Below are 13,191 nucleotides of genomic sequence, written 5' to 3' on the forward strand. Positions count from 1 at the left end.
CTTATACATCTCAGCAAGCCTATGAGGGAAGCAGACATCACCATTGTTTTCCTTTCACAGCCTGTAATCTAGTTCTTCTCACCAAAACATTCTAGCTAGCTTCAAACTAGCAAAGTACCAAATGGCCATGCCCAGCTTTAGTGCACTACTTCAATTGTAGCAGTGTGGTATGCCATACAGACACTGCACTCTTGTCACTTCTAGCAAGATCTGTGTTAGCGGTGCAGGCAATGATTCCCACATACATGGTACGCCCATCATTGCATTTTCAAAGAACTCAGGATCCTTCAGGGCGAGAGACACTCTATCTGCCTCCATGGCAGTATTTGAGAACTTAGACATGTAAGGTTATTAATACAAGAACGTAGTATAAAGTGACAAATTTTACTAAAATCACATCTTCATATGATTTAACATGATCACAAAATCACAGAAATATAGCAGCTGGAAGACAATTCTGGACATCATCTAGTCCAATGAAACTGCTAAAGCAGGTTCACCTACTGCTAAAGCACCTACAGCAGGCTGCATAAAATTACATGCAGAAAATGTGTTTTGGAAACACTAAACACCTTGTGTTTTGCCTGCCACCAACCTTATTTACTTACTTGGAAACAGTGAAATCTGAAAAAGTTGTGAAAGACATAATTTCAAAACCTTTTTTTAATGCTAACTTCAGAGGCTTTCTATATTTTTCCCCTTTTCTTTTCTTGTCTGATAAATAAACAAAACTTGAATATGACCTAAAAATATCTTTAGGATGGTGAAATTGATGGCGAGATTACTTAATTGATACTAGTAATTGCAATAATTTAAAAAAGGCTCAATTTTCCCTGACATAAAATAATACCAAAATAGGTACACAGATGTGAATGTACTTGTCATTCATATACATATAGAGTTTAGCAATTAAAATTGTGAAACTTACTTTTTCTATTAATTTTTACCATTTTATGCTTCCCTTTTCTCTCCACAACTGAGAATATCAATAAACATATTTGTCTTTCTTATGGATATCAAAGTTTTTATGTAAAAAAATAGACTGGAAACAAATTAACAAACAATTAGAAGCCATAAAAAACTACAAGGCAGGCAATTAGAAAAGGGTAGATGCCAGAGCTGTAGAAACTGTAAATGTCATCAGAAAGTGAGAAATTAAGGCAGAAAAACCCAAGAAAAGATTTAAAAAAAAAATATTTTAATTTGATCTGTGCAAAGGAACTTGTTAAACTGATTATGTTTAACCTACTTCTGCACTCATGTCACATTGGCAGTACTGGCAAGTAAAGGCTTCTATTTGATGATGTATTGTCTGAGCCATAGTCCTTTCCTAAAGGAAGGGTTCCTCCTCTGGTTTGTCCACTTCTCCCATTGTTCCTGACACAGAAGAGGACTAGGTGACAACACATCCTTCCACACCAACTTGTTAACATTTCTTACTGTGAAAAAGAAAGAGCATGTGGTGGTTCCAAACTTTTTTTTTTTTTTTTTTTTAATATGAACAGTACATGTGGGAGAGAGCATCTATCCCTTAATGCTTGTTCAAGACTAGTGTTGTATGAACAAAATGACACTGCTTGCAATTTTGTTCATCTGTGCTGAGAAATTCAGCATAACACAAACGTTTCTGTTCATAAAACACGAACCTTCTCTTTAGTCAGCCTCAGCTGCTTTCCACATATTGGCAGAAGCAGCATAGGATAGTAATTTCATGTATATTTTTGTCACCTAAAAAAATCTGCAATCCTTATCAATGCTTAAAACAGTTATAAAGACTGTTTATTACCATATGATTATGAATCTAAGTTGTGGGTGATTTTTGTTTTTCTATGACTCTCACCTGTCAGCAGCAATAAGTGATCATTGCCTAATAAAAAACAACAGCTAAGGGTAGAATCTTGGAACTTTCAGGACCATTACTCTATGGTATGTCCTTCTAGCCATTTCTGCCCTCACGTGGGACAGGCAGCCATCTTGCAATGCCTGTCACGAAAGCGGCCATCGTGCCTGCCGTACATAGGCAGCAGCCATGGTGGTGAGAGAGATGGACGCGACCGTTTTGCGCCTGCCGACTAGGCTAACTAAGGCTGGCGGCCATTTCGGTAAGGGTCCATTACAGTGTGAGACGGTGATGTCCCGGCACCTTGTTCCCGTAAGCAAGATGGCGGCGGCGCATGTGCAGAGTGAGATTGGGCGGGGGGAAGGGGGGGGGGGGGCACCCTCCCGGAAGAGGCGGGGCGTGGTGTTGCGGGTTGTTGTGGTGGCGGGTTCGGCAGCCGCTGGGTGGGAATTGTCGTCAGCCATGGGCGAGACTGAGAAGCTTTATTATGTTTATAGCTGTGACCTGGACATCAACGTACAGCTGAAAATGTGAGTGAGGGGAGCAGGCGTTCATCTGTTCTATCGCGGGCGGCTGGCGCTATGCGGGACGCGGCCCGGCCACTGTCGGCTTGGGGGAGAGTGGGCCGCCCACCAGATCACCGGGTCTGCGCTGGGTCTCGGAAGCTGACTTCTGCGCGGTTAGGTGGTGGTTCTGGCGCTTTATTCTTAACGCCAGCATTGAGAGCTCCTGGCTTCCGCCGCCGCTGCCCATGCCTGTCGCGGCTCCCGGCCTGGTTGAGGCAGGGGTCCGCGTCGCTGTCAGCATCCTGTGCTGCCGAGCGCTCCCGTGAAGAAGGCACTGGAGAGAGACCGCAGCGGCAGTGTAGCCAGGGTTGTAACTTTCGCTCTTGCGGACGTTCGTGGCCTAGGGTCCTGCACTGCAGGACGGTGCTTTAAAGCAAGACTGATCGGCAGTTCAGCGCTTATGTATCTGATAACCTTTCACAGCTCGTGTCTCCGCTCATTTTCAGTGTCAGGGGGAGCAGATGAACTGATGAAACTTTTTACTTTGAAAGCAACTTGCTCCTGGTCAAGTTCATTGTGTAGGCAGGTCCGGGTGCTGCAACGTGTAAGTATGTTCCTAGCTGGGTATGTTCAGGCACTCTGATTGGAGCTTGTGAGATCACACACTGATGTATTCGCTTGTTCAATTTTTAACTTAGGGATTTTTCTGCATCACAGCAGTCGAATATTTACGTTTGTATAGGAGGGACATGACTGGCTTTAAAACATGGTGTGCTTTGTGTTGCATGAAGGTATATTTCACGATTTTTGTTTAGTGAAAACTGACTCAGGAAAGCTTGTTTGGAAGTTAACTTTTCACTGGCAGATGATATACGAAGTGAAATGCATGTATCCTTTTTGCCTAACAAATATTATTTTTTTACTTTGCATTAGAGTGTACGTTGGCCTTGAATGTACTGTGATAGTTGTTTGCCGTAAACTTTTTCATCTACTCTGAATTGATACTGTAATAGTGGCAGACTTTTCTTTACTGGAAGCATTCTGAAAGTTGTTTGAGGGCTTTAATCAAGTTTGATTTGGACAGTTTACTTGACCTTTGCTCTACTGTTTTCAGAGAAAACTGCGTACAAAGCCAGACATACTTCTTATTTCATACAGCTTACAGATAAGAATTTTCTTCATTCTTAAGTAGTTTTTGACGAATATGTGATCTTATTGTTGCCTTGCTTAAAGTTACCTCATTTGGTTCTGTCTAAGAATCTGTAGGTTGTAATGAAAAAGGTATTGCCATTGTAAAGACAAGCAAATAATTTATCCTTTCTATACTCTTCTCACACTCTTGAATCAATATGTAACAGTAAATTCTGAGTTCTTCTCCAGTATTTGGATTTTGCTGCTCACTGTATAATTTATGGAAGTAGAATAGGGTCTTTTCTGAGGTAAAATAAGTTGTGATTTCTTTATTCCAACACCCTCCTTTTTTTTTCTATTTTTTTTGTTCTCTCCCCATGTAGAGGAAGTCTGGAAGGGAAAAGAGAACAGAAGAGTTACAAAGCTCTGTTAGAAGATCCAATGCTGAAGTTCTCAGGACTGTATCAAGAAACTTGTTCTGACTTGTATGTGACTTGTCAGGTGTTTGCAGAAGGGAAACCTCTTGCTCTTCCGGTTAGAACTTCCTACAAAGCTTTTAGCACTAGATGGAAGTAAGTAACTGCCTTTCTTTCATATTCTTCTTAGTTCCCAGGGCATCAAGTATCTGGTTTTTATTTGTGTCAGAATTATTTCTATTGTTGTTTTAAAATGTTAAGACTTGAAAAATGTCTTCTATAATTATGAAGTTGTTTCCCTGATAGCACGATGCCAACCTTTATTATTTACTCATGACAAAAAAAAAGTGGCTTATTACATAAATAATTTCTAGGTCCTTGACAAATATACTTTCATGCTACTTACAGGACAAAAAAAATCTTTGATACTTGTTTATTAAGCTAGAATACTTTTTCTTTGATCTCTAGCCTTTTTATCATGTTCTAAGGGAAGTACTTGACTGGTTAAAGCCCAGAAGAAAGTAGTCCATCTGTCCTCAGAAATTCGCATTCTAATGAGAATCTAGGTTGTATAAGCTAATGAAGATTAACTTCTATTTTGAAGTTTTGAGACTAATAAAAAGTGTTTCTCTGCAGCTGGAATGAGTGGCTGAAACTGCCTGTGAAGTATCCAGACCTGCCTCGCAATGCACAGGTGGCTTTGACCATTTGGGATGTATATGGACCTGGTAAAGCGGTTCCTGTGGGAGGAACAACAGTCTCACTCTTTGGGAAATACGGGTATACTGCTTTTTTTTTTCTGTGATAATGGCCCTGAAATTAATTTGAAAATAGTAAGATAGCAGTAGTTAGGAGATTTTTTTTTTTTTTAAACTAGCTTAACAGGTCCATGTTTAAAAAATCAGAGATATAGCCAATATAGTCTGTTCATGAGTGTAATTTTGTACGTATGAGAGTGTTTTAAAAAGGTGTCATATAATATCAGAATTTATACTTTTTTATCAGATCTGCTAGTTTGAATTTTGCATTTTCCTGTAGGTAAATGTTGAAATCACTTAACAGTTCTACAATGCATGGCTGGTAGTACTGGTTGCTTACTGTAATTGGCTGAAGTGGTCTGCAGCTCTGCTGTTGATGTGGTATTATGAGGAATAATGTGTAACTCAGTAATTTTCAAATTGATCCTTCATGATCCAAGGGAGGGAGTTTGGTAAACCTGTGGATGATATCACTAAGATAGGAAGGACAGCAGGATTACAGATGTATAGGATGATAACAGTACATCAAAAGGAGACTGAGTGCAAAGGGGACTGAAGAAGAAAATAGGATGCAGTTTAATGAAAAGTCTGACATGCTACTACTGACTTGCACTTGATTGAAGTCACATGCTGTCATGGGTTAGGGTGGATTCCCTCCTCCAGTAGAATAAACTCACTACAGCATGGATTTTTTTGGAAAGTCAGGGAAAATGAAATTTTGTTTCTTATAGATTAAATATAACAGTATAAGGAGAATAAACAACTAGAGAAATATAGTAACTTTAACAAAGATGAGGAAGGGGTCAAGCAGTGGTGAAGCAGCAAAAGCAGCAGCAGCCAAGACAGTGGCAGGAGAAGATAGCAGTGGGTGCAGCAGAAGCCAAAAGGGGAAGGTACAAGCTGTGCTTCCACGTATAAAACTCTTGAATGCACCAATGAAATTATATTAACTTATTCATTGTTGCCATTATATGGTTTATCCCTAGAATGTTATCAAAGTATCATCAGGGTTGGAAGAGACCTCACAGATCATCAAGTCCAACCCTTTACCACAGAGCTCAAGGCTAGACCATGACACCAAGTGCCACGTCCAACCTTGCCTTGAACAGCCCCAGGGACGGCGACCCCACCACCTCCCCAGGGAGCCCATTCCAGTAACCAATGACTCTCAGTGAAGAACTTTCTCCTCACCTCGAGCCGAAATTTCCCCTGGCGCAGCCTGAGTCTGTGCCCTCTCGTTCTGGAGCTGGCCACCTGAGAGAAGAGAGCAACCTCCTCCTGGCCACAACCACCCCTCAGGTAGTTGTAGACAGCAATAAGGTCACCCCTGAGCCTCCTCTTCTCCAGGCTAAACAATCCCAGCTCCCTCAGCCTCTCCTCATAGGGCTTGTGCTCGAGGCCTCTCACCAGCCTCGTCACCCTTCTCTGGACACGCTCAAGCATCTCAATGTCCCTCCTAAACTGGGGGGCCCAGAACTGAACACAGGACTCAAGGTGTGGTCTAACCAGTGCAGAGTACAGAGGCAGAATGACCTCCCTGCTCCTGCTGACCACACCATTCCTGATGCAGGCCAGGATGCCACTGTCTCTCTTGGCCACCTGGGCACACTGCTGGCTCATGTTCAGGCAGGTATCAATCAGCACCCCCAGATCCCTTTCTGTTTGGCTGCTCTCCAGCCATTCTGACTCCAGCCTGTATCTCTGCATGGGGTTGTTGTGGCCAAAGTGCAGCACCCTGCACTTGGAGCTATTGAATGCCATCCCATTGGACTCTGCCCATCTGTCCAGGCGGTCAAAGTCCCGCTGCAGAGCCCTTCTGTCCTCCAACCCAGTCACATCTGCCCCCAGCTTAGTGTCATATGCAAACTTGCTGATGGCTGACTCGATGCCCTCATCCAGATCATCTATGAAGATGTTAAAGAGGGTGGGGCCCAGCACTGATCCCTGTGGGACACCACTAGTGGCTGGCCGCCAGCTGGATGTGGCACCATTCACCACCACTCTCTGGGTCCGGCCCTCCAGCCACTTCCGAACCCAGCATAGAGTGTTGCCATCCAAGCTGCTGGCTGACAGCTTAGCCAGCAGTTTGCTGTGGGAGACAGTGTCAAAGGCCTTGCTGAAGTCCAGATAGACCACATCCACAGGCCTCTCCACATCCACCAAGCGGATCACCTGATCATAGAAGGAGATCAGATTGGAGAGGCAGGATCTGCCCTTCCTGAACCCGTGCTGGCTGGACCTAAGCTCTTTGCCATCCCTTAGGTGCGCTCTTATCACCCCCAAGACAACCTGCTCCATCAATTTCCCTGGCACTGAGGTCAGGCTGACAGGTCTATAGTTCCCAGGTTCCTCCATCCGACCGTTCTTGTGGATGGGGACCACGTTGGCCATTTTCCAGTCTCCTGGGACCTCTCCGGTGAGCCAGGACTGCTGGAAAATGATGGAGAGCAGCTTGGCCAGCTCATCTGGCAGCTCTCTCAGCACCCTGGGATGGATCCCATCTGGTCCCATGGACTTGTGGGTGTCCAGATGGCTCAGCAGGTCCTGAACTAATTCTTCATGAATTTCCAGGGGAGCACAGTGCCCCCCGACCCCATCCCCCAGTTCAAGAGGCCACTTACCTCCTCCTCCCTCCTTGCTGTTGAAAACTGAGTCGAAGAAGGCATTCAGGACCTCAGCCTTTTCTTCATCTTCAGTTATAGTATTCCCCTCCTGGTCCAGTAAGGAGTGGAGGCTCTTCTTGCCCTTCCTTTTAGCGTTGATAAATTTATAAAAGTGCTTTTTATTATCTTTCACGGAAGTTCTAGCTGGGCCTTAGCCTCTCTATTTTTTCTCCTGCATAACCTGGCTACCTCCTTAAACACGTCAGGAGAAGCCTTCCCCTCCTTCCAGAGGTGATACACCCTCTTTTTTTCCCCCAATTCCTTCAGGAGCTGTTTACTCATCCAGGCTGGTTGCCTTCCCCGCCGGCTCATCTTTCGGCACATGGGAACTGCCAGCTCCTGTGCCTTCAGGAGCTCCTGTTTAAAGTAGGTCCAACTATCCTGGACCCCTTTGTTCTCGAGGACTGCTGCCCAGGGGACTTTGGAAATAAGTTTCTTGAGCAAATTGAAGTTTGCCCTCCGAAAGTCCAAGTTGTAGGTTTTGTTGTAGTGCCTCCCTACCTCCCTGCATATTGAAAACTCCACTAACTCGTGATCACTACACTCCAGGCAGCCTCCCACTGTCACATCACCTACCAGCCCTTCTCTGTTGGAGGGCAGCAGGTCAAGCTGAGCTTGACCTCTAGTAGGCTTGCTTAACAGCTGGGTCATGAAGCTGTCCTTGATGCACTCTAGAAATCTCCTGGACTGCCTCCTCTCTGCTGAATTAAGTTCCCAGCAGATGTCTGGCAGGTTAAAGTCACCCACAAGGACAAGATCTGATCTTGAGGCAGCCTCCAGCTGTTTGTAAAATCTCTCTCGTCTGTTTCCTCATCCTGGTTGGGTGGTCTATAACAGACTCCAACCAGGATGTCAGATTTATTAGTCCTCCCTCTGATTTTAACCCACAAGCTCTCAACCCCTTTGTCCCTCACCTCAAGCTCAGTGGCATGGAGTGACTCCCTAATATACAGAGCCACCCCTCCTCCTCTTCTCCCTTGCCTGTCTCTCCTGAAGAGGTTATATCCCCCCAGTATAGCACTCCAACCATGCCTGTCATCCCACCAAGTTTCTGAAATGGCAACTATATCATAGTCACCCTGGTCGACCAGGACTTCCAATTCCTCCTCCTTGTTACCCAAGCTGCGTGTTTTGGTGTAGATGCACTTCAGCTGGGCTCTGGATTCCTCAATTGTCCTTAGTTTCCTTCCCAATCTCTCGTTCTCAGAGAGAGTAATTGCCTCACTCACCCCTTTCAGACCTAGTTTAAAGCCTGCCTAATGAGCCCTGCCAATTCCAGTGCCAGGACTCTCCTGCCCCTCATAGACAATTGCACCCCATCACAATCAAGCAGGTCCGGCGCAGTAGAAGTTCCCCTGTTGTCAAAGAACCCAAAATGCCGTCGCTGGCACCATCCCTTGAGCCATTTGTTGAAATCGTAGGTTCTGTTGTTCCTCTCTGTGAACTCTCTTGCCACAGAAGGAACTGAGCAGAGCACCACCTGTGCTTCCGCCCCATCTATCAATTTCCCCAGGGCCTTAAATTTCTTTTTAATTTCCCTGGTCCCCCTCTTTTCAATTTAATCCCTGCCAGCCTGTATTACCAGCAAGGGGTAATAATCAGAGGGCTGGATTAGGTTAGGGAGTCTCCTGGTGATGTCCCTAACCCGGGCACCAGGAAGGGAGCAGACCTCCCTGTGAGACGGGTTGGGACTACAGATGGGTCCCTCTGTCCCCCTCAAGACAGAATCTCCAACAACTATAACCCTCCTCTTGTTATTTGCGGAGCTAGTCACCACAGTTGGTGGCGACTGCTCCACCCTAGGCATCATGACAGTTGGATGCTCCTCAGCGCTGTGATCCTCTGTGCCCTCTGCATGCAGGGCCTCATACTTGTTGTGCAAGGGCAGAAGAAGAGGAGGAGTGGGCCGGGGTGGATTTTCCTTACTACCCTTGACAGGGATCTGTACCCATCCCTCACTGTTTCCAGGGGCAGCTTCCTTAACAAGGGGGATCTGCAGAGCCTGCACCCACAGATCCAGCTCCCTTTCATTCTCCCTTATTGACCTGAGCCTGGACACTTCGTTCTTCAGCTCGGCCAACACAGTATCACAGTATTATCAGGGTTGGAAGGGACCTCATGGATCGTCAAGTCCAACCCTCCACCACAGAGCTCAAGGCTACACCATGGCACCAAGTGCCACATCCAATCTTGCCTTGAACAGCCCCAGGGACGGCGACTCCTCCACCTCCCTGGGCAGCCCATTCCAGTGTCCAGACTCTCTCAGTGAAGAACTTTCTCCTCACCTCGAGCCTAAATCTCCGCTGGTGCAGCCTGAGGCTGTGTCCTCTTGTTCTGGCGCTGGCCACCTGAGAGAAGAGAGCAACCTCCTCCTGGCCACAACCACCCCTCAGGTAGTCGTCGACAGCAATAAGGTCACCCCTGAGCCTCCTCCAGGCTAAACAATCCCAGCTCCCTCAGCCTCTCCTCATAGGGCTTGTGCTCGAGGTCTCTCACCAGCCTCGTCACCCTTCTCTGGACATGCTCAAGCATCTCAATGTCCCTCCTAAACTGGGGGGCCCAGAACTGAACACAGTACTCAAGGTGTGGTCTAACCAGTGCAGAGTACAGGGGCAGAATGACCTCCCTGCTCCTGCTGACCACACCATTCCTGATGCAGACCAGGATCCGCTGGCTCTCTTGGCCACCTGGGCACACTGATGACTCGTGTTCAGGTGGGTATCAATCAGCACCCCCAGAACCTTTTCTGTCTGGCTGGTCTTTAGCTAGTCCGACCCCAGCCTGTATCTCTGCATGGTGGTGTTGTGGCCAAAGTGCAGCACCCTGCACTTGGAGCTATTGAATGCCATCCCATTGGACTCTGCCCATCTGTGCAGGCGGTCAAAGTCCCGCTGCAGAGCCCTTCTGTCCTCCGACCCAGTCACATCTGCCCCCAGCTTGGACTTGATGATCTGTGAGGTCTCTTCCAACCTTGGTGATACTGTGATACTGTGATACTGTCATCTGCAAACTTGCTGATGTCTGACTCCATGCCCTCATCCAGATCATCTATGAAGATGTTAAATAGGGTGGGGCCCAGCACATTCACCTCTCCCCTCAGAGCTTCTACTGATGACTTTCTCTAGTCTGAATTTTTTTTATGTCTGAGCTAGAATTCTGTCTCAGGTGGCCACTTTTCACCCCTTTAATATAATTCCAATTGGAGCATCGAGTCATTCCATGTAATGAAGGACAGCATCAGTGCAATGGATGGTAGTTGTCCAAGCTTCAGACATTTCCTCCAGTTCCCGGCCATCTTTATTCTCATTTCCGTCTGTCTCAGGTGTTGACTATCTCAGAGGTTTCAGGAAACAGTCCGATGTTTTCTTGAGTGAATGGGATGGAGCAGGATTCTTAGCACTCATAGGATTCATGCTTATGTATGGTGGGTTCTCATGGATTTTATGGTCACCACGATTATCTGCAAAAGAAATCATAACAGCTTATATCTACATAGTCTCTGTTAACTTCAAGTTCCTTTGTAGAGTACATTGCATTTCACCATTCTTTTGCATAACCCAGTATGTATGACCAGGTCCTTCAGCAGAAACCACCCAATAGACAGGTGTAGCCTCCCCTGAAGGGGACAATATCTAAACAGACTAACCCAATAAATTTTCATGAATGACAGGAACCCTGTCATCTTCTACCATTCATAACACATCTGAATGCGCTGGACCTGCTTGGTAGACAGAACCTCTACTGTGCACTACCTAGGTAGCTTGGGCTAGATGATTCTCTCAGTTCTTTAAGACTTCCTCCCCTCATTGTTTTTAAAGTTGTTTTCAGCAGACCTTTGTAATGTTCAATTTTGCCTGAGACAGGTGCATAATAAGGGATGTGGTATATCCACTCAATGCCTTGCTCTTTGGCCCAAGTTTTTATGAGATTATTCTTAAAATGGATGCCATTATCCGATTGAACTTGCTCTGGAGTGCCATGTCGCCACAGGATTTGTCTTTCCAAGCCGAGAATGGTGTTACGTGCAGTAGCATGGGAAATTGGATAGGTTTCCATCCATCCAGTGCTTGCTTTTACCATGGTCACCACATACAGCTTTCCAGTCCAAGAATGAGGTAGAGTGATGTAATCAGTCTGCCATGCTTCACCATTATTTTTATTTTGCCCATCGCTCACCGTACTGCAAGGGTTTCAGACACTTAGCTGGTTTAATAGCACAAATATCCCAGGCATGTATAATGTGTGACGGCATCCATGGATATGTCAATAGCTCCATCTTGTGCCCATTGGTAGTTAGCATCTCGATATCCTAAGGAATAATGAGCCCACTGAGCCAAGAACAGTTCACCTTGGTTTTCCCAGTCTAAATCCATGTTACAGTTTGCATCTGTTTGAAACATAGCAGCCAAATATACCTGATGGTTGTGTTGTTGTTCCTTGGTAGCTTTACTTTAGAGCATGTGTTGTGGAGGGGTTTTCTCTATTCCTCCCCTGTTGGGGGAGGTGAGAAATTAATTTGAGGCGGTTTTGATTTTTTATAAAATTATTTATAAAATTTAATATTTACAAATTTACACCACCCCTAACCACTACGAAATCCGGTTTGTTGCAAGTTTATGAAAATAGCTTTGGGATATATGTACAGGGATTGATTATTAAATGGGAATATCAAATTATTAACAATTATTGACAGAAATATTTTCGTAGGCTTAATGCCTCTTAACCACTCTAGTGTTTGCCTAGCAAGGGCTGTAACTGTGTGTGCTCTTTAGGTAGAGATAACTTATATTACAAAGGTATCAAAGCTTACTTAGGTGTGCTGCTCTTGAGTATTAATCACTCTCCCGGGAATCTGTCTCAGCGTGTGCCCAGTACTTGGGGTCTTGGTATAGCTGGTGTCTGTCCTGGCTTGCAAGGGGAATTGATAAGGGTTCTCCCAGTCTCTGGGGTAACAGTATTTCTCTAACCTTCTCTCCTGGGGTGATCTCTGCCTTGGAGCTGCTGCTTCTTCTTCTGGATGCTGTGTGTGTCCAGGGATGATCAGCTGACAGGAATTTCCTGATGCAGGAGCAGGATTGGTCCGTGTAGCTTCTGACATGGTCACGCAGTCACCAGGCTGCGTTCATAGGTTTGCATACAGTCTGAGGGTCTGCTGGGCCTGGGTCTTTCCAGACCTACAGGATAGCTGGCAAGTAGTACTCATGCCAGGCAAGCAGGGTCTATGCTGTGCTGTATGGAGATTTAACTCTGTAGATGAATCAAGATAGCTCTGGGCTTTAGCGGGGGGTCTTGGCTCCCCATATATGTATGAAGTGCAGGCATGAATGTGCTCTGCTTCTCAAAGGATTCGCAGGTAGCTCAACTGCACCTTGAGATCAGTGAATGAGGTCTGGGCCTCAGTAATGCTTGCAAGTGAGTAAGGCCTGATCCTTGTTTAGGTCATGCAAGCAGGGTCAGGGCAGCAGGGTGCTGCTGTGGATCAGAGCTGAGTCTGAATGCTCTAAGCTTCTGAACTGGTAAACAGTCTTGACCGTCTGAACAGACTGAACACGTGGTGCTGCTATGCACCCCCCTTTATAGGCTCTGGGCTGAGATTCGTGGCTCATTGGACATATAAAGTGACCAATCAGGCTGGCCATAAGCCAAACCTTGCCCCAATAGGTGGTAGAGACATGCCTGGACCTCCCAATAGGGGATTACCTGGGCGGACCCCAGGGGTACACGGGCTGGGCGTGTGTGTGTTACACAATTTGTTTGCTGCCTCGTGGGTCCTGGCAGAAGAGCATGTCTGGGCATGTAGAGGCATAGGTAAGCCTCAGTTTTGGGGCTGCTGCCCCTCCACCACAACATGTGAGCGTCTGTGTGTCATACTCTTAC

At 45.9% G+C, this 13,191-nt stretch overlaps 1 protein-coding gene across 5 annotated transcripts in view; it reads left to right on the forward strand.

The window, feature by feature from the left end:
* The first annotated feature begins 2,083 nt into the window (after nucleotides 1-2,083).
* The window catches only part of PIK3C3 (phosphatidylinositol 3-kinase catalytic subunit type 3), a 145,378-nt gene continuing 134,270 nt past the window's right edge, over nucleotides 2,084-13,191 (forward strand). For 2 of the 5 annotated variants that reach the window (XM_064176490.1, XM_064176492.1), the window contains exons 1-3: nucleotides 2,222-2,370; nucleotides 3,861-4,049; nucleotides 4,530-4,673. In XM_064176490.1, the coding sequence (XP_064032560.1) occupies nucleotides 2,303-2,370; nucleotides 3,861-4,049; nucleotides 4,530-4,673 (401 nt within the window). In that variant the 5' untranslated portion in view covers nucleotides 2,222-2,302. Of the gene's footprint in view, nucleotides 2,153-2,221; nucleotides 2,371-2,858; nucleotides 2,971-3,860; nucleotides 4,050-4,529; nucleotides 4,674-13,191 lie in introns of those variants that run through there. The other 3 variants (XM_064176495.1, XM_064176494.1, XM_064176491.1) reach the window with 3 other exon arrangements.

The sequence above is a fragment of the Pogoniulus pusillus genome, chromosome Z (genome assembly GCF_015220805.1).
Source record: "Pogoniulus pusillus isolate bPogPus1 chromosome Z, bPogPus1.pri, whole genome shotgun sequence".
Classification (NCBI taxonomy): domain Eukaryota; kingdom Metazoa; phylum Chordata; class Aves; order Piciformes; family Lybiidae; genus Pogoniulus; species Pogoniulus pusillus.